The 20,507-nt window shown below is 44.8% G+C and overlaps 1 protein-coding gene across 1 annotated transcript in view; it reads right to left on the bottom strand.

Moving 5' to 3' along the window:
• The window catches only part of mao (monoamine oxidase), a 210,105-nt gene that overhangs the window by 136,068 nt on the left and 53,530 nt on the right, over positions 1-20,507 (bottom strand). Inside the window, exon 2 of the mRNA XM_078559723.1 lies at positions 3,233-3,327. Coding sequence (XP_078415849.1) covers positions 3,233-3,327 — 95 coding nt within the window. The remainder of the gene's footprint in view (positions 1-3,232; positions 3,328-20,507) is intronic.

Below are 20,507 nucleotides of genomic sequence, written 5' to 3'. Positions count from 1 at the left end.
AGCTCAAAGTGTTCAGTGTAGGAGCTCCGCTGTTCCACAGTCTCATCGAAATATCCCATAGATCCAGTAATTGTAGTCATTTCTGGCCTTTTATTTTCTCTTCTTCGTCAGTTACTTTTTGTCTACTGTCATTTCATTTTTTTGTAGTTACCACTTTAAATTCTGTTCCCACTTTAAGACAATAATTTTTTTTTAAACTCAGGCTGTCAGTAGCTGCCGGTTATGTTTCTATATTTTTTCCCATGCTTTTCGGGTTTTGGCGAGCTCTACAGCAATTGTGGACCTTCCCTTAATGTAAGCTTTTAAACTTTTTAAAAACTGTAGCATATTCTTCTCTCTGTGTCTTCTTTTTGAACCCTGCCTGTCCTGTATATTTGGAATCTGGGAGGCTGTCTGCAGCTGGCGGCCCTGTCGCTGTATTTTTCTTGCGCTCTCTCGGGATCCCCGCAATCGTGAGTCTCTTTTCTTTCTGCAAACGTGGCTGCTTTGCTTTTTTTTCCTAAACTTCGTTCTTGTTCAGAAAAGCACAGCAGCAATTTCTTCCCTTTTTGTCTTTTTATCTTCGCCTTCACCTTTTGTCTGAACTTCGGAAGTGTTCCAGGAGAGTAGGCACGCTTTTTTTTAAAACTAGTAATTTGCTTTTTGTAATTTCCTTTTCCGAGCTGTTTCACTTTTCGAGTGGCCTGACCGCAAAGGTCCATCATCCTCCTCGCCAATTTATGTTTTAATATTGGTACGGCTGATAATGTTTTAGACTAATCAATACTCCCGGAGGCGTGGATTGAACATTGCAGCTCTCATTTATTCTACTGCAGTAACGGAACTAAGAAAACAACATGGATTCTGCAATCATATAATGCTATGTACAACAAGCTAAACAAGACATTCAATACATAACAATATCTGTCCGAAAAAGGTTAAATATCTGGAAATTAAGGTGATGTACGTTTGTGCATTTTTGACCTATTGTTTCACAATGCCTTTTAAACTACAAATATTTACAAGTCATCATTCCTCATTGTTGCAGGAGAACCCTCACATGACAGTAATGAATTCAAAGGAATTTTCAGTTACTCCTTCAAGTTGTCTGGTGGGTGGAGAGAATATACAAGAAGTGTCAAGGGGAGGATTATATAGGTTACGTAGATAAGAAGCGAGACATACAAAGGCAGCGGGAGTGCAGGAAATAATCCGAGGAGTTTATCTTTGCACTCCAGGATGACCCTGGAGTAGTTTGCAGTTTTAGCAGAGCAGAGCAGAGTGAGACCCAGTAACACTTGATATAGTCCAGCCAAAACAAGAGATGAATAGTTTGAAGCAGCTGTCCACCAGACACATTCATGACTACACTCCTTAGGTGTGAAGATGCTAAGATGGGAGCTATACCAGAAGGAGCAGGGTGAAAGACGTGGGGTTTTTCCTCAAAACATGGGTATTAAAAGGTGGAACTAAGAAACTGATTAAGATGATCCAAGCTGCAGAAACAGTGGGGGCAATTTTAAAACCCAAAACAGGTGGGTTTAGATTGACTGGGGCGTTAAAACTTCGGAAATTTCAACCCTGAACACAACCAGCCTGAAAAGAGCCCACTTCTGGTTTTAACAGAGATGGAGTAGGCGGGGGCTGGGGACTGGGGGTTGGAAAGTGACTGACCTACTCATTTTCAACTGGTGGAACCCTCATTTAAATATTTAATGAGGCTGCATGTGTGCCTTGTTTCAGCTTTAACATTGGTCAACTGGTCCCAATGTAAGTGGGAAGGAAGTTCAGCAATGTATTGAATGAAGGAGCTAAAGGCTAGACCAGGCTTGCCCAAATTTCAATGTTTTTCTCACTCAAGGGCTGAAGAGCAAATTTCGGAAAGATAAAGTTTGGCGCGACATTAAACATGAATTTCAAAAATGCAGCCCCTCTCTCTCTCTCTCTCCCCCACCACCACCTGCAGCTACTCTCACTTTCTCCCCCAACTTGGTAGACACACTCTCTCCCCCACCCCAGCCCCTTGGTAGACACTGTCTCTCTCTCCCTCCCCTCCTCACTCCCCCAAACTTGGTAGACATTCTCTCTCTCCCCCCCCACCCCACAAACTTGGTAGACACTCTCCCCCACCCTCCCCCAAACTTGGTAGATTCTCTCTCTCCCCCATCGGTAGACACCCTCTCCCCCCAACCCCAGCTCAGTAGACACCTTCTTCCCCCCCATACTTGGTAGAGACACTGTCTCTTCCCCGCTCCCTGAAAACCTCCCTCCCTCCACAGCAGACTCACCACTACCGTCATGCCATTTTTTCAAGCCTCGGCCTGAAGCTGATCCTCCAGTCAGAGACTGGTTCTCTCCATAGTGATCGTAGTGATCCTATCAGCAGCAAAGGTGCAAGAGAAGCAGCCTGTAATTGGAGGAGCAGAAACATGCAGAATCTTCGAATTTACTTACCAGCATTTTAAACATGGGGTCGCAGGCCGGATAGAAAGGCCTGGCGGGCCACAGTTTAGACAAGCCTGAGCTAGATAAACAATAGGGAAAAAGGTCAACCAGAAGCTAATTATATGGGTGAGTCGGTCCCTGGATGTGGTTCTGCGATCAAGCAGTTTGGTATTTAGTTTTAGTTTAGAACAATCTGGCTGCAGAACAAGGAACATCTCCTTCTGGCAGAATTCAGTTGAAATTTTGTTTGCTAGCTAAAAGAGTTTATACCTCTTGTTAACTGAAGGACTCTTTACAGTGATTTGAACTTCTAAGGAAAGCTAGGCTGAGAAGAGAGAGAGAAAGAGAAATGCAAAATGAGTTAAAGAACATTAGAACCAGGAAAGTTCTGACCCGAGGTAGCTAGACTTGGATGTTAATGACGCCTGTGTTGAACCAGGACAGTACAGCCGTGGGACAATTGGAGGAGATTTGAAGGGACAGCTTTGCTGGAAGTAAGTGGAAGGCTCAAGCAATCTCTGTCCTTCTTTATATCTTTGAAACAGTACTCAGTACTCTAGATCAATAAAAGTCTGATTTTTAAAAGTATTTTCAAAATTACCTGATATGATAAAGATATGCAGCTTTTAGTTATTAAGGTTATTGAAGTTTTCAATTATTTCTTTTTGGCAGAAAAAAAAACTTCAGAACCCAAGCTATGATTCCTGCCACTTACCTGCCCACAGACCTACTTTTGATTTGCTAAAAGGTGGCAACCAAAAGAGAGCAACACATGCGGAGAGTTTATTTTGCAATGGTTCATACTCACTCTGACTGTAAATGTCCTGCCTCCAACCCTGTCACGGGCTTCCAGTACCACCACCTTCTGCCCAGATTCTGTCAGCAGTTTGGCTGCTGAAAGACCTAAGGAATGAAAAGCATAAAGTGGAAACCTTCAAACAGAAACCATAGTGATTTTGTAAGGTATTTTCAAGTCAGGGGGAAGAAGAACAATAGTTAATAAAACATATAAAAGTATGTTAGGAGGTCCTTACTTCCACTTTCATCAGCCAACCTTGACAGTGCTGAACCTCACAGAACTCAAGTGTCACTAACAATGAGTGTAGCAGTGGTTCAACTCAGATACTAGCTCAATTAATACTTATACTCCTGAGATCAATAGGTTTTTGCTAGCCAAGCATATTAAGGGATATAGAGCCAAGGCTGGTAAAGGAAGTTCGGTTTCAGTTCAGCCATGAATGGCAGAGCATGAGCAAGTGGCAGAATGACCCATTCCTGTTTCTATCTTCCGCATTGTAAATAGACTGGAAATGGCAAGGAAGTTCATCCCCATAGTACCTAAACAAAATGATTCCACATTCCTATTGCTTTGTGGTAGGTGATTTACTAACGAGTCCTGGTAAACCTGAATCACCATGTACCTAGTGTGATACATAGGTGATCAGGAAAACAAAGCATAACTTTTAAATCTTTGGCTTATTCTTTCAGCATCTCAGAAACTGAGACACACAATCTTTTTTTTATTTTAGGAAAAAAATGTGTAATTGAATCCAAATCTCAACAGGTTGAAATTCAACTGTTTTCACATGATTTGATACAATCTGAACTGGGTTTCCAATAGCATTTTTCTTATGTCAATATCTCACACAGGATGCTCCTTTAGTTTCTAGAAGAACCATTCTAGAACCAAACAAAAATTCGACAAATTCAGAAAACACTGCTAATAAGGTGCAGCTGCACAAAATATTAATACATTACCATATGAAACCATTCTTGTATACATGATTTAACAAAAGAAAAAACACCCAGTATGTAATAAGCTTAAATTGCAATCTGCAAGCAAAGTTTTAATAACTGTTCTGGTGAAGAGTCATTCGGACTCGAAATGGACCCGAAACATTAACTGTATTCCTTTCCACAGATGCTGTCAGACCTGCTGAGTTTTTCCAGCTATTTTTATTTTTGTTTTTAATAACTGGGGGCTGAGTGGTGTGTTGAAATTGATTCTGTGTTTTGAGTTCAAATCCAATTCATCTGACAATGGCAATGACAACTTTTGTATTCATCATCTCTAACATAAAACAGCATCCCAAGGCACTTCACTGGAGAGTAATGAAACAAGAATGGCCAATGAGCCAAAAGAATGAAACATCATTCGAAGGGGTGACTAAGAGACTGATCAAGGAGGTGCATTTTATGCGGGAGGAGAGGGTAGTAGAGTGGAAGAGGGTTTAGGAAGAGAATTCAACAACATAGGACTTAGACAGCAGAAGGCACAGCCACTAATGTTGGGGCAAAGGAAGGAAGGAATTCAAGAAACTGAGATTTGGGTGTTGGTAGGGCTGATGGAAGGATACAGAGGTATGGTGAGGCAAAGGATTTAATCACAAGGGTGGGATATTTAGAATTTGATGTGTTGGGAAGCTGGAATCCAACTTAGCTCAGAAAGAACGGTGCTAGTGAGCGAGAGCAAAATATTATGGATGCTGGAAATCTGAAGAAAAGTTATAGACATAAAACGTTAACTGTTTCTCTCTCAGAAGCTGCCAGACCTGCCGAATATTTCCATCATTTCCTTGTTTTATGTTAGCAACACAGTCACAGCCATTGAGGATGCCATTTGTGACTATGATTAGGGTTTTTCTGCGCTGTGACAGGTGTGAAACCAGATTGGAGACTTTCAGATATGTTGAGGGAAAGATGAGCATTAATTTGGGAGGCAACAGCACATTCAAAAACTCGAGGAAAGGGAGTTGGAGATTGTTTACAGTGATGTGGTCAGGGGAGGGTGGTGTTCAAGGGAGGTTTATTTGAGAAGGGGAATGATGACAGGGAGGAGGACAGTACCCAATGAGAGGTGACCATTTAAAATGCCAACTAGCATGGGGACAAGGAAGGGAAGTGGAGTGGTCAACAGTTTAGTGGGACTAAAGGTCCAGGGACAGCAGGTGGGTCCCATGGATAAGATGAACTTGAGAAAGTCATGAGAAGAGATGAGAAACTGGAGAAAGATATGGGTTCAGGATTAGGGAGATTTGGCTTGGTGAGCAATGGAATGTGGGGGAGCAGATAAGACAGCTGAATGAGACTAAGAATGTTACTGTCCAAAGAAGCCATGAGTTCCTGGGACTTGTTGGGGTGAGGGTAGAGTAAGGGAAGGGGTTTAAGGAAATGGCTGTTAGAGGAGAAAAGATGCCAGGGAAATGAAACCTTTGCTTTCCAAGATACTGCTGAAGTGGTGGTTGGTTTTAGCACAGGATAGTGCGATGACACTTAGGGTGGAATTTTGGGGGTAGGGCTGGAAAATGCAGCTGGCCATTCAAATGTCCAGTGACTTCAGTGGGACTGGAGGATCCCGCCGGCGGGAGGGGCCAGAAAATACCAGCCTCAATGTTGTTCAACCAGATCTGGTAATGCAAGGCGGCAAAACCAGTTGTGTGCCAGCTAGGCTCGTGTGTGCAGCTATTGGACTTGAGAGAGCAAAGATCAAACCCGTTAACAGGGAATGACCAGGATGGGAAAGAAAACAGGTACTGATGGGAATTAGGGTATAAAAGATGGAGGTGAGCCACTGGTTAAGCAGGCAACAGCTTCAAAATAGTATGTTGAATGGAAGACCATTGGGAGTGTGAAAGTGCAGTTATTAAGTGACTTGGCGAATAGTTTATTTCAGAGTCAGACACATACGGAAATGAGATTACTTAGGGTCATCTGTGTAGCAAGGGATAGAAGGAAGCAGTCAAAGATGGTCTTGTCACTGATGAAGACCATTAAGGTATAGATGCCTTGGTTGAAGAGATGGCTATGAAAATGGTTGAGGGAGTTTATATTCAGACAGAGATTTAAGGAGAACAGGAGGACAACAGATAGTGAGGAGATAACTGAAGGCTATGTGACTGGATAACTGAAGGCTGTATGGCTGGATGACTGAGACTGTATGACTGGATAACTGAAGGTTGTATGACCAGCCTGGACTTACCTTGCCCACCCTGGAAAGGTCATTAAGCATCTTCTGATACTATGTGGAATAGTACAAGCTTCAATTACAGCTTTTACTACTACCACACAACACAAATAATGCTCTTATGTAGCCTCCTGCTTTCTGTTTTCAAAAGTCACTCCCTCCTCAACTTGCCTTTGACACAGATGCATCTGAAAACCTGAGAATGCTTGTTCCTTCTCAAAAAATCTGGCATTTTCTGCTGTTGGATAACAGAAGACCTTCTTTAAGAGATCGCAATTAAAAGCAACACTACTGTTCCATTTCCTCCCCTCCCAATAGTAGTAACCCTATTAAGAACAGGGGTACCATTCAAAACCTTCCCTGCATTGCGAATGAGAGCTTTGAAGAAAAAAAGCAACCACTTAGTGACCTGTACATATGGACGGATTGTCCTTAACCTCACAACTACAGGGGGTCTAGCCTTCTGCTGTTATCCAAACATGGTTCAAACTTCACTGCATAAATATTATTACTGGTGCCCATTTTAAGATAACCACATTTTCTACTTATCAAGAAAATATAATCATTTTCAAATTAAGTATTTACCATATGCATCAGAGCATCATATGAGCTCTTCATGTCTAACCCAGTTTTGTTTACCTTAACTTAAAATCGAAAAATATTTCATCCAGTTGTGTGCTAACCTTCTCCAAGATGGATTATTTATAATTGAACTACAGAGGTCAGTGTTTCTATCACAAACTAGATTTAGAACACCCAACCAAGAGTTTCAGCTCTCCAGGTCTATGTAACCTCCTGGGTAAACTGCTGCAATAACAACTGATTTGTACTATCACTAGTATTCCATGATCAATGTCACAAAGCAAACAATTATAGTTAATTGGCTTAGATTGATAAAACAAAATCTTGTCATTCTCTTAACAAAATACAGTAAATATAGGATATCTCCTACAGTGTCTATTGCCTTTAGTGCTTTCTGTTAAATTGCAAATGCTTCGGCAAATGTTTTAAGTTATTTCTACAGCAAGAAATTGAAATAAAATTTAATCTTTCTCCATATTGATCAATTATTGATAGCAAGACTTAATTGAAGGAATGTTAATCAAAAAAGAAAAAAAAGCTATATTATCCCTAACCTATTTTACCATAATTATTAAATAATGGTCTCGCCTTTCCCCCAGCTATTCAATCATTTTTCTCTCATAAACACTTGGAGGAAAAAACTGCAGGGATATGGGGAAAGAGCAGGGGAGTTGGACTAATTGAATTGCTCTTTGAAAAGGCCGGTACAAATTTGATAGGTCAAACAGCCTCCCTCTGTGAAGTACTGTTCTATTCTATCAGGACTGCTTTTTCCAAACATAACTTAATGCACGGATTGTTCAGCTTTTTGGTTTGCTTTTTTGAATTGGTGCAATCTAACTTTGCATCTTTACATTGTTTTAGTTTCCTTCCAATTTTCACTACCTCCCTTTCACTGCAGTGGGCAATCCACACATATCTGGGCAGCATGCATACAACCAGAGTCATACTGCTACATGAAATATCATTGATCACACACCGTTGGGGTTAAACAATGTCTGACTATCTGGACCATTCTGGAGGAGTCCTGCAGTACTCGGTAGAGTGCTTCTGATGATTTCTTGTGGACTGCAGCACCTTGCACAACTTTGCCATCACGAGGGCTAAGTCTTTGTCAACAGATATGTGGGGAGCAGCTGAGGAGGAGGGAGGAGAAGGAAGAAGCAACCAACACGTTCCTTTTCGTGATTGGCTCATCTAACTGCTGTATCAGTGAATACAATCTCAAGTCCCCATTCAACATCTTATCTTCCCTCTGTTACGGGCCATCACAGCATCCACAGGCTGAAATAAAAGCCACCAGCAAATAAATATTCCCAATGAAATTCATCAATCATATTCCATTCAAAATTCAACTTATCAGCCTTTTGCATTCCCCTTAGTGCCTGTCTTGTATGTGCCTTTGCCTGACCTAATGCTACCCCAGTGGCTGCAGCATGGTTGGTGGAAGGCTGATGATCTTCAATGCGGGAAAAATGTAAATGGTCTTGCAACTTGGGCTTTAGAAGGCCTGAATTTCAGGCTGCACAACTTGGGCATGGGTGGCAAGTAATTGCAAGGGCATTGGTAAAGTGACAGTGAGGGCAGGACAAATGCTGTCATCCTGGGAGAGGACAGTAGGTTCATACTCCACACAGGTACTGCAAACTCCCCCAGGGCGGCGCATCAACACCTAGCAGTGTTTTGGACAACAGACTGCTGGCCTGCTGCGAGATCTTACCTATCTCCCACTCTTCTTTTACCACTAAGCCAAGAGATCAACCCTGGTTCAATGAAGATTGCAGGAGGGGATGCCAGGAGCAGCACTAGCCATACCTAAAAATGAGATGTTAACGTTGTGAAGCTACAACACAGGACTACTTGCGTGCCAAACAGCATAAGCAGCAAGCAATAGACACAGCTAAGCGATTGTGCAACCAATGGATCAGATCCAAGTTCTGCAGTCTTGCCACATCCAGTCGTGAATGGCGCTGAACTCCACAGAGGTGAGGTGAGAGTGACTGCCCTTGACATCAAGGCAGCATTTGACCGAGTGTGACATCAAGGAGCCCTAACAAAACTGGAGTCAACGGGAATCAGGGGAAAACCCTCCGCTGGATAGAGGCATACCTAGCAGAAAGGAAGGTGGTTGTGGTTGTTGGAGGTCAGTCATCTCAGTTCCAGGACATCACTGCAGTTCCTCAGTGCAGTGTCCTAGTCCCAACCATCTTCAACTGCTTCATCAATGAACTTCCTTCCACCATAAAGTCAGAAGTGGGGATGTTCGCTGATGATTGCACAATGTTTAGCACCATTCACAACTCCTCAGATAGGGTAGCAGTCCATGTCCAAACGTACCAAGACCTGGACAATATCCAGGCTTGGGCTGACAAGTGGCAAGTAACATTCGCGCCACACAAGTGCCAGGTAATGACCATCTCCAACAAGAGAGAATTTAACCATCGCCCCTTGACACTCAATGGCATTACCATCGTTGAATCCCTGAATATCAACAACCTGGGGGTTATCATTGACCAGAAACTGAACTGGAATGACCATATAAATACTGTGCTATAAGAGCAGGTCAGAGGCTAGAAATCCTTTGGCGATTAACTCATCTCCTGACTCCTCAAAGCCTGTCCACCATCTACAAGGCACGAGCCAGGAGTGCAATGGAATACTCTCCACTTGCCTGGATGAGTGCAGCTCCAAAAACATTCAAGAAGCTTGACACCATCCAGGACAAAGCAGCCCGCTTGATTGGCACCACAGTCACAAACATTCACTCCCTCCACCTCCGGCACAAGGTGGCAGCAGTTTGTACCATCTACAAGATCCACTGCAGTAATTAACCAAGGCTTCTTAGGCAGTACCTTCCAAACCCACGATCACTACCATCTAGAAGGGCAGCAGACACATGGGAACACCACTACCTGGAAATTCCACTCCAAGCCACTCACCACCCTGATTTGGAAATATATTGCCGTTCCTTCACTGTCACTGGGTCAAAATCCTGGAATCCTCTCTAACAGCACTGTGGATGTACCTACACTGCATGGACTGCAGCAGTTTAAGAATGCCGCTCATCACTGCCTTCTCAAGGGCAATTAGGGATGAGTAATAAATGCTGGCCCAGCCAGCGACGCCCACATCCCATGAATGAATAAAAAGAGTCAGTGATGGTCTCTTTGTGGGATTCAAATTCATCTGATGTCAACCTCACTGAAGATAGTTTCCGCACCCTTATGTGTTGTCAGGGAAATGTGTTAAAAATTGTTTTGCAAGTGTGAGCAACGCGCTTGTGACCCTTTTTCTTCACGACATAGCATTGGGTGAGGGCAGCTCAGCAGCCTTGAGGGACTAGCGGCAGTTCTGTCTCCTCAATGGTAGTGCCAAAGGACAAGACCTGGACGGGAGGATGATATCCCCCATACATGTCCTAATCTCACTGGCCACTCTGCTTTTTCATTAATGTGGTGACAACTGCATCAAGTAAGTTGCCACAGCATTCTCCTTTTGTGTCGAGACTCATTTCCCAGGAGCGCATACAGGGTGCACAGTTGACCTTCTTAGAGATCATGGCCTGGTGAATCATGAGGTCGGAAGGTGCATGTCTCAATGCTGAGCTTGTTCTCAAAGTGACTGGTTGGGCATCCTTTTCAATGCAATGGAATGCAATTCAGGGCCAGGAGAAATGTGGCCATCCCCCCTTGCCTTCATTTTACTCCTTCTGGAATCCGGTAGCAATTAAAGTGGCACGGCCACATCTTCCATGTCTTGCTTCCTAGATGGTGTTGTCCCGTGAAAGCTGACCCTCAGCACCCTCCTCAGATTCCTGGGCCTTCTGCTCTTCATCCTCCAAGGAACTCTCATCCTCCTCGATTTCACCCTCTGGCAAGCGATCACCTTTTTGCAGTGCCAGGTTGTGAAGGGTGCAACAGACCACGATGATGTGGGATACCCTATCTGGAGTGTACTGCGGTGTGCCACTTGTGTGGTCCAAACATCGGAAGTGCATCTTCAGAATACCAATGATCTGCTCGATTAGGGACTGTGAGGAGCTGTGAGCTGCGTTAGAGTGCTTCGGAGGAGAGCTACGAGGTCAACACACACGTGTCATGAGCCAGCGTTTCAGTAGGAATTGCTTATCCCCAACCAGCAATCCATGCAGGTGCTCAGACCCTCTGAATATCTGAGGCACCTGGGAGTGACTCAGGATATATGAGTCATGACAACTACCAGGGTACCTGGCACAAATGTGCATGATGTGCTTCCAATGATCGTATGCCAGTTGAACATGATGGAATGATAGCCTTCGCAGTTAATAAACATTAGGGGCTGCTGCCATAAAGGCCTTAAAGCGACATGGGCATAGCTGATTGCATCCTGCACTCTTGTGAAGCCTGAGATAGCTGCAAAACCAATGAATCTTGCAGCCTGGCTATCTTCATCGAGTGTAAACCTCACATAGTGATGTGCCTTGCTGTAGAGGGCATCTGTGACCTCCTTGGTGCATCTATGTGTAGTGGAGTGCGACATGCTGCATAGGTCTCCTGTGGATCTCTGGAACTACCCTAAGGCAAAGAAATTGAGTGCAGTGGTCACCTTCAAAGCCATTGGCAGAAGAAAACCTCCGACTCCACTGGGCGTTAGTTCCTCTCAAGAACATATTTGATGTGATCTACCAGAGCTCAGGACAAGCACAGACACGCCGGCATTGTCTCTCACTCATCTGTAAATAGGAGAGTCTTCTTCGGTAGACCCTTGGTCTAGGGAGTCACCTCCATGGTCTGGGTCTATCCTCCTGATCCTCATGTTCTTGATGTGGCTTCCCTTGACTGTGGGCCTCAGTGGGGCCTCCTCCTGAAGCTGCGCTTGGTGTCGCTTGTCTGTTCTCCTCCTCCTCCATTGGAGTAGAACACTCAAAAAGGCAGCATTGAGCCCTGGATCCATAATTGTTTTATCCTTCTCTCTGAAGTGATAATTTGAATAGATTAATGAACATAGTGAAGGTAGCGAACTCGGGGAGAGAGACTGCAAGGTTCTTAACAAATTGATATAGGGAGCGACAAGGTATTGGAGGTGTTGACAGGCTTAAAAGTGGACCAATCTCCAGGTTTGGATGATGTGTCCCAGGCTGCTGAGGGAGGCAAGGGAGGGGCTCTGACCCAAATTTTTAATTCCTCCCTGGCCACGGGGGAGATGCCAGAGGACTGAAGAACAGCTAATGTGGTTCCGCTATTTAAGAAAGGTTGTAGAGATAAGCCAGGGAACTACAGGCCAGTGAGTCTCACATCAGTGGTAGGGAAACTATTGGAGAAAGTTCTGAAGGAGAGTATCTATCTCTACTCGGAGAGGCAAGGTTTGATTAGGGATAGTCAGCATGGCTTTGTCAGAGGGAGGTCATGCCTAACAAATTTGATTGAATTTTTTGAGGAGGTGACTAGGTGTGTAGATGAGGGTAGTGCAGTTGATGTAGTTTATATCGATTTCAGCAAAGCCTTTGACAAGATCCCACATGGGAGACTTATAAAGAAGGCAAAGGCACATGGGATACAGGGTAATTTGATAAGGTAGATTCAAAATTGGCTTAGTTGTAGGAGGCAGAGGGTGATGACAGAAGGATGCTTTAGTGACTGGAAGCCAGTGTCCAGTGGCGTACCACAGGGATCTGTGTTGTATCCCCTATTATTTGTCATTTATATAAACGACATAGATAACTATGGGTGGGGGGGGTAGGATTAGTAAGTTTGTGGATGACACAAAGACTGGCCAGGTGGTTAACAGTGAGGTTGAGTGTCTTGGGCTACAGGAAGATATAGACGGGATGGTCAAATGGGCAGATAAGTGGCAGATGGAATTTAACCCTGAAAAGTGAGGGGTTATACACTTTGGAAGGAGTAATTTGACAAGGAAGTATTCAATGAACAGCATGGCACTGGGAAGTTCTGAGGAACAAAGGGACCTTGGCATGTGTGTCCATAGATCTCTGAAGGCGGAGGGGCACGTTAGTGGGGTGGTGAAAAAGGCATATGGGACACTTGCCTTTATCAATCGAGGCATAGATTACAAAAGTAGGGAGGTCATGTTGGAGTTGTATAGAACCTTAGTGAGGCCACAGCTAGAGTACGGTGTGTAGTTCTGGTCGCCACATTATAGGAAGGATGTGATTGCACTGGAGGGGGTGCACAGGAGGTTCACCAGGATGTTGCTGGGATGAAACATTTAAATTATAAAGAGAGGTTGGATAGACTTGGGTTGTTTTCGTTGGAGCAGAGAAGACTGAGGGGTGACCTGATCGAGGTGTACAAGATTTTGAGGGGCATGGACAGGGTGGATAGTGAGCAGCTGTTCCCCTTAGTTGAAGTGTCAGTCACAAGGGGGCATAAGTTCAAGGTGAGGGGCAGGAGGTTTAGTGGGGAGATGTGAGGAAAAACCTTTTTATCCAGAGGGTGGTGACGGTCTGGAATGCACTGCCTGGGAGGGTGGTGGAGGCAGGTTGCCTCACATCCTTTAAAAAATACCTGGGTGAGCACTTGACATGGCATAACATTCAAGGCTATGGGCCATGCTGGTAAATGGGATAAGGTAGATAGGTCAGGCGTTTCTCATGTGTCGTTGCAGGCTCAATGGGCCGAAGGGCCTCTTCTGCACTGTGATTCTGTGATAGGGAAGCTCACTAGCCTGAACCAATAGCAGTTGTAATGGTTAATAGTGGCTTCTGTCCTACTTGCCTTGTCACTGACGCAGCCTTGTTTCTGAGGCGTTAACAGGCACATCGAGGTGACCAAGATGCCCTGAGACTGAGCCTCTGAATCCCAGAGGTTGGAGGAGGTTTTAATGACATGTGTAACCTGCCCTAGCTCAGTGCTCCAATCTCAAATCTGGCATACTAATTAACAATAAGTTGCTCATGATTAATGACTGGATGCCCTGTGGCCCATTATGAATGCCAATTCTGAAAAGCACATGACAGTTTTCCATCGATGGGATGCCATATATGCAACACTTGGCCTCCTTAACGGTTGCCTACATTCCCAAATTTCACATTCCTACACAGGAATTGTATTGAAATGCAGCGAATGTGATGTTAAATCAGAGGCTCCTACATTTTCCTGTTACAGCGCTGAAAATGGCATGGATGTGAATGACTCGCTTCTCAAGGAGGTCCTCCTCCTTTCTCTCAGCTCAGACTCCAGTTTAACCTTATTGCGCCAATAGGTTAGAGGGTGCCCCAGAAAGGGCCCCTTAGTCCAGTAGTGCGCTCCTCCTACACTGTCTCAGACCCCTCCTGTGCAGATTTGCTTCTACTTTTGATTTATAACTAAGCCATTAGTTCAAGAGTGCAAGATGCTGGTTCTGTGCCATTACTTCAAGACCAGTTTCGACACCCCCTCTCTCACTGTTCACATCCCAGAATTTGCCCTTGGAACTTTACGGTGTGCAGGTCGAACTCCCTCCTGTTATCCTACAGCTTCCCGCCGTAATACTGGGTCCCACTGTTGTTGTGGTAAACATTCCTACCCTACCCCGAGCCCATCACTGCTGAAGTGCCCATGCCCCATCTGGACCTCTACCCCCCCACCTAGAGGCTGTGTGCACAGTCAACTACCAAGGAGAACCCCCAAGAAAAGCTTCACATACCTCCCCCAACTTGATTATGTTTTCCCCAAATACAGACTGAAGATGCCTCCCATAACCATCACCATCTTATCTGCAGCCCAGGACAGAGACAGACAAGCCCATTGGCAGCAACTTTGAAGATGCCCTGCACAAGGAGCTGTGCACTATTCCAACCGAGCACACAGCTCTAGCCGCTCCCTGGAGCAGAAGTACAAAGTGTGCGCCATGCATAGCCCTGCAGCATGGCCTGCTGCACCACATGATTGAATCAACTCTCTTACTGTTGACTGCGAGGTCCACAGAATCCCAGGACTGTCTCTAATCTTTGACTCCTGACTGTGAATCCAAGGAGTTTCTCTACTATCTGACTCGGACCTGCTAGCCCCAGACCAAGGACTTTGATTTTCAATGAGTTCCCCATTGTCTTCATGACTGAACACTACACTGTCTCCCTTCCCAAACCCGATCCTTGCCTTTGTAAGTCTCCGTATGACCCATCCCTCATGTGCCACGCTAACACACGCCCACCCCTTTCCTATTCCAAAGTATGCGTGCACCCCTCCCATTCATACATGTGGCATCCCCTTGTTTATCAGTGTTTCAGTTTCCCTTGTCAGGCTCCAGATTTCCACCTCTGTCTCCCCACTCCTGCTCCACCCCCTTGCAAAGCCTTCCCGCCCCTTTGCCCCCCGTGTTCCCCTTCTCCTGCTAATCCCTTGCAATGCCTTCCTACCCCTTTGCCTCCTGTGTTCCCCCACCCCCAGCCAATTGCAATGCCTTCCTGCCCCTTTGCCCAATGTGTGACCGTTTTCCTTTTCCCCCCCCAAACCTGGTCGAAATGCGGTCTCTGCCCGAATGTTCAGCCCTGCCAGAGTACTACTGCACAGCGATGTCCTCCAGGACTACGGAGCACCCAACAGGAGCAGATCATCCCTATACCTCCAGTAGTGTGGTGTTCCACTGGCACCACAACGAGACCAGCACAGCACTGTGGCCAGTAGGCCACGTATGTTGCACTCACCTCGAAGTCGCGAACAAAGTGAGATTCGACCTGTGCGCGCCATTCTTTCAAATGAGATTCAGACCAAAGTGATTTCTCACTGGCGTGACACAAGATTGGAAAGCGGCACATGATCCTGGTGAGCAGCTAATGAAATGAGCATTCATAACATGGTAATAATTGCAAATAGCATTCACGCCACTAGTCAGAGGGATACCTCAGCCATCGTTAACTTGCCATCAGGAGAATTGCAAATTGTTTTTACAATGGTGGGATTCCGACTTTTTGGCTCCCGCTAAATTCTCTGCTCCCGCCTGCCATGAAACCTGCCACGGGAAGGATGGGAAGATTCAGTCCATTAAGTCTACAGTATTCATAGAGTCGTAGAGTCATAGAGGCCTACAGCACAGAAAAAGGCCCTTTGGCCCATCAAATCTGCATCGGTCAAAAAAGTACCTAACCATTCTAATCCCATTTTCCAGCACTAGGCCCAAAGCCTTGTATGCCATGGCATCACAAGTGCACATCCAAATATCCCTTAAATGTTATGAGGGTTTCTGCCTCTACCACCCTTTCAGGCAGTGTGTTCCAGATTCCCACCACCCTCTGGGTGAAAAGAATTCTTCCTCACATCCCCTCTAAACCTCCTGCCCCTTACCTTAAATCTATGCCCCCTGGTTATTGATCCCTTCACCAAGGGGAAAAGTTCCTGCCTGTCTACCCTATCTATGCCCCTCATAATTTTATACACCTCAATCATGTCCCCCCTCAATCTCCTCTGCTCCAGGGAAAATAACCCCAGCCTATCCAATCTCTCTCATTACTCCAGCCCAGGCAGTATCCTGGTAAATCTTCTCTGCATTCAGTCTAGTGCAATCACATCCTTCCTATAATGTGGAATACAGAACTGCACACAATACTCTAGCTGTGGCCTAACCAGTGTTTTATACAGTTCCAGCGTAACCTCCCTGCTCTTATATTCTATGCCTCAGTTAAAGGCAAGTATCCTATATGCCTTCTTAACCACCTTATCTACCTGTCCCGCTACCTTAAGGGACCAGTGGACATGCATACCAAGTTCCCTCTGATCCTCGGTACTTCCCAGGGTCCTACCATTCATCATGTATTCCCGTGCCTTGTTTGTCCTGCCCAAGTGCATCACCTCACACTTATCCGGATTAAGTTCCATTTGCCACTGATCAGCCCATCTGACCAGCCCGTCTATATCCTCCTGTAATCTAAGGCTATCCTCCTCACTATTTACCACCCCACCAATTTTCGTGTCATCCGCAAACTTACTGATCAACCATCCTACATTCAAGTCCAAATTGTTTATATCCACCACAAACAGCAAGGGACCCCATACCAATCCCTGTGGAACCCCACTGGACACAGGCATCCAGTAACAAAAAAACACTCCTCGACCATCACCCTCTGCTTCCTGCCACTCAGCCAGTTCTGGATCCAATTTGCCAAATTGCTTTGGATCCCATGGGCTCTTACCTTCATTAACAGTCTTCCATGGGGGATTTTATCAAAAGCCTTGCTGAAGTCCAAGTAGACTACGTCAAATGCATTGCCTTCATCTATACACCTGGTCACCTCTTTGAAAAATTCAATCAAATTGGTTAGACATGACCTCCCCTTAACAAAACCATGCTGACTGTCCTTGATTAATCCCTGCCTCTCCAAGTGTAGATTAATTCTGTCCCTCAGAATTGCTTCCAATAGTTTCCCCACCATTGAGGTTAGACTGACTGGCCTGTAGTTCCCTGGCTTATCCCTTCCTCTCTTCTTGAATAACGGTACCACATTGGCTGTCCTCCAGTCCTCTGGCACCTCTCCTGTGGCCAGAGAAGTATTGAAAATTATTGCCAGTGCCCCTGCTATCTCCTCCCTTGCCTCACTTAACAGCCTGGGATACATTTCATCCGGGCCCGGAGATTTATCTACTTTTAAGCCTGCCAGACCACTTAGAATCTCCTCCCTTTCTATGCTGAATTTCTTTAATTACATCACAGTTCTTCTGCCCGATTTCCATACCCATGTCGTCCCTCTCATTTGTGAACACCGACATTAAGTATTCATTTAGAACCCTACCTACGTCCTCCGGCTCCACACACAAATTACCACTATGGCCCTTAATGGGCCCTACTCTTTCTCTAGTTATCCTCTTACTCTTAATGTACTTGTAAAATAACTCATTCCTCATTTTCCAATTTTTAGATGCAATTTTGCAGACTTCAACCTACTCAGATAGCAGAATTCTTGAAATGCAAGAGGAGGTTTGTGCAGTGGTTGGTTTAGGCATTGGTTGGTTGCCTTTAGAATCTGGGATTTAACTCTGCCTAGACACAATAGCCGTAGGACTCTTGAGGCGGGATTTTCCAGTCTCACCTGCCACAAGACTGGAAATTCCCAACTGAAGTCAACGGACTTTTTGCTGATCTGTCAAATTTTCTGTCCTGCCCTCAATGATTCCCACAGTGGCCAGCACCAAAAAATCCCACCCCTGCAGTGCTGGTTCCTGGTAGGGCTAGACTCGTATCATAAGACTGGCATTAATTGACAATTTAACTCTTTTGGTTGATGTGGGAAATGGTGGAGAACACAACTGGGGAGAACAAGCAGGATTTTTAAAAAGATTTTCGTGAAGCAATTTCAGATGCAGTAGTACAGATTTTGTAAACAGATCTAGCCTGTTAAAAGATTAAATAAGCTACAAATGAAGTTTCTAAACCAATCTGTATTTATGTTTGGAGAAGAAAAACAACTTGTGGTCTTTATACCAAATCTCTTGATCTTTAAGAGTTTGCCTCTTGATTTATGAGACATGTATGCAGGGCTATTGCTGGCCTCTCCTAAATTGTGACTTGGGTTGAGGCCCGTGTCCCCACAGGCTTTCCCTCTGATCCACACGTTACCGCTGCTTCACTGGGGGAGAAGGCAACAGGCTCAGAGGAACAGGAGCTCCGTGGAGGGAGAAAGGCTATATTAGCTCAAGTGATTTCCCAGCTTTCTTGTCATGACCTCTCCTCCCTCCACTTGCACTTCAGCCATTTTGCAGTTGTTCACTGTCACTTCTGGTTGCTATAGCAGCATCCAGACAGACTATCCTCATCGCACTGGTAAAATTCCTCTTGATGGGGCAACCTGCTGAGACACCGCCATGCATTGAAAATGCATGTGATCAGAAAGGATTCAGGGGTACCGGCTCAAGTTATGTGCCACTGGACCTTCATCCTGAGAGTGAGATATCCAGTCATGATATTCGATTATGGAAAGTTCCTAAAATGTGTCCCAAAATCAAAAACTCACAGCAACTTCAACAAGGAGACGATAGCAGCATAGAGTAGATTCACATGTATGTGCTCTAAAACCTGAGAGTTATGAACTAGCTTGGTTCTATTGCTGTCACAAAATATTCAACTTAACATTTGCAATGATTGTTTATTACTCTATGTCCAAATTGAAAGCCCTGGTGAATTTACAGTTTGCCTGTTGTAGGATATTAAGTTATGGGAAAAAAAAACAATCACAATGTCAAACAGAAAACTGTTTTCAATAGGTCTGAAATACAGTTAATGACTTCAGTCGCTTACCTCAAACAGTTTTTAGTATATGTTAAAAAGTGTCATTCACAACATAGTCTATGGCAGTGATAAAGACAATAATTATACTATTTTACTGTATGATAACATCTAATTTTCTTTTAAGGAAAGGTGCACACATTTTTCAGTTTATTAAATATTTTCAACGCATAAGTTTGTGATTTGATGCAACTGCCCAGATCATTAATGCCTTTTGTTGCCTGTTCATCAAAGCATAGTCCCAATTTCTTCTTCTTCTTGGATGGTATTTTAATACCATAAGCCTGGAGTGATGTATCATAAAAATGCTTAATGCGCTTTTACAAAATTGCTCTCTCCATTATATTAGTAGAAGGTTAACTTATTTATTTTAAATGGGTGAGTTAGTCAACAGTACAGAAACAGGCCACTTAGCCGAACAGGTCCATGCCAGTACTTGTGTTCCACACGAGCTTCCTCCCACCCTCCTTCATGTAACCCTATCAACATATCTTTCTATTCCTTTCTCCCTCAAATGCTCATTCTAACTATGTCTCACATTCATTGATACTATTCCCCCTCAACTACTCCTTATGATAGCACATTCCTCATTCTTGCCACTCTCTGGGTAAAGAGGTTTTGCTCAATTCCCTAATGAACGCACTAGATTATCTTATATTTATGACATCTAGCTTTGGACACCCCACAATTGACACATTGGGTAGATCCCTGGCTGCTTGGGGGCAGTGGGGTTTGTGCGGCCAGGGGGAGGGGGGGGGGGTGATGTGGGGTTAGGGTTTGGTGGTCAAAAAACAAGGGGCTGTGTCAGGACAGCTCCTCTTTTGCATTTCTGCCACCAGGCAAGTTTCCTAGAAACTGGGAAATGGATCAGTTGCCAGAACATGGAAGTGGACAACCAATTTGCCTATTTAACACCCCAGTTAGGGGCAATTTGGAGCATTTGCTAGCAATTTTGTCAGTGGTGGAGTGGCTCATCACTGTGTGCGGACACACTGGCTCCAAGTGGAGAGAGGGGGGGGCCTCCCTGTGGCAGTCTGAGAGGCCTGTGGAACTGGAGGCTCCATCCCGCTAATAGGGAGCTAAATGTACAAGAGACCACAATAGAGGCCAAAACAGATGTGGCGGAGGGTTTTCCCCTCCATGACCACTCGCCTACCAGTATAAGGCACTGTTTTTTAATATTTCATGCTTAAGCTAGTGAGGGTGCCTTTCCTTGAGGCATCCTCGCAGTCCCCGACCTGCATTAACAACGCCCACCTGTCAGTAGGGCTGCCGAGGTTGTAGGGCTGCCAACCATCTGATAATTGCTGTCAGCATCAAAACAATGAGCTCAGGGACAACCAAT

This window comes from Cetorhinus maximus, chromosome 16, assembly GCF_964194155.1.
Source record: "Cetorhinus maximus chromosome 16, sCetMax3.hap1.1, whole genome shotgun sequence".
NCBI lineage: Eukaryota > Metazoa > Chordata > Chondrichthyes > Lamniformes > Cetorhinidae > Cetorhinus > Cetorhinus maximus.
This window is presented reverse-complemented; position numbering and strand designations above follow the sequence as displayed.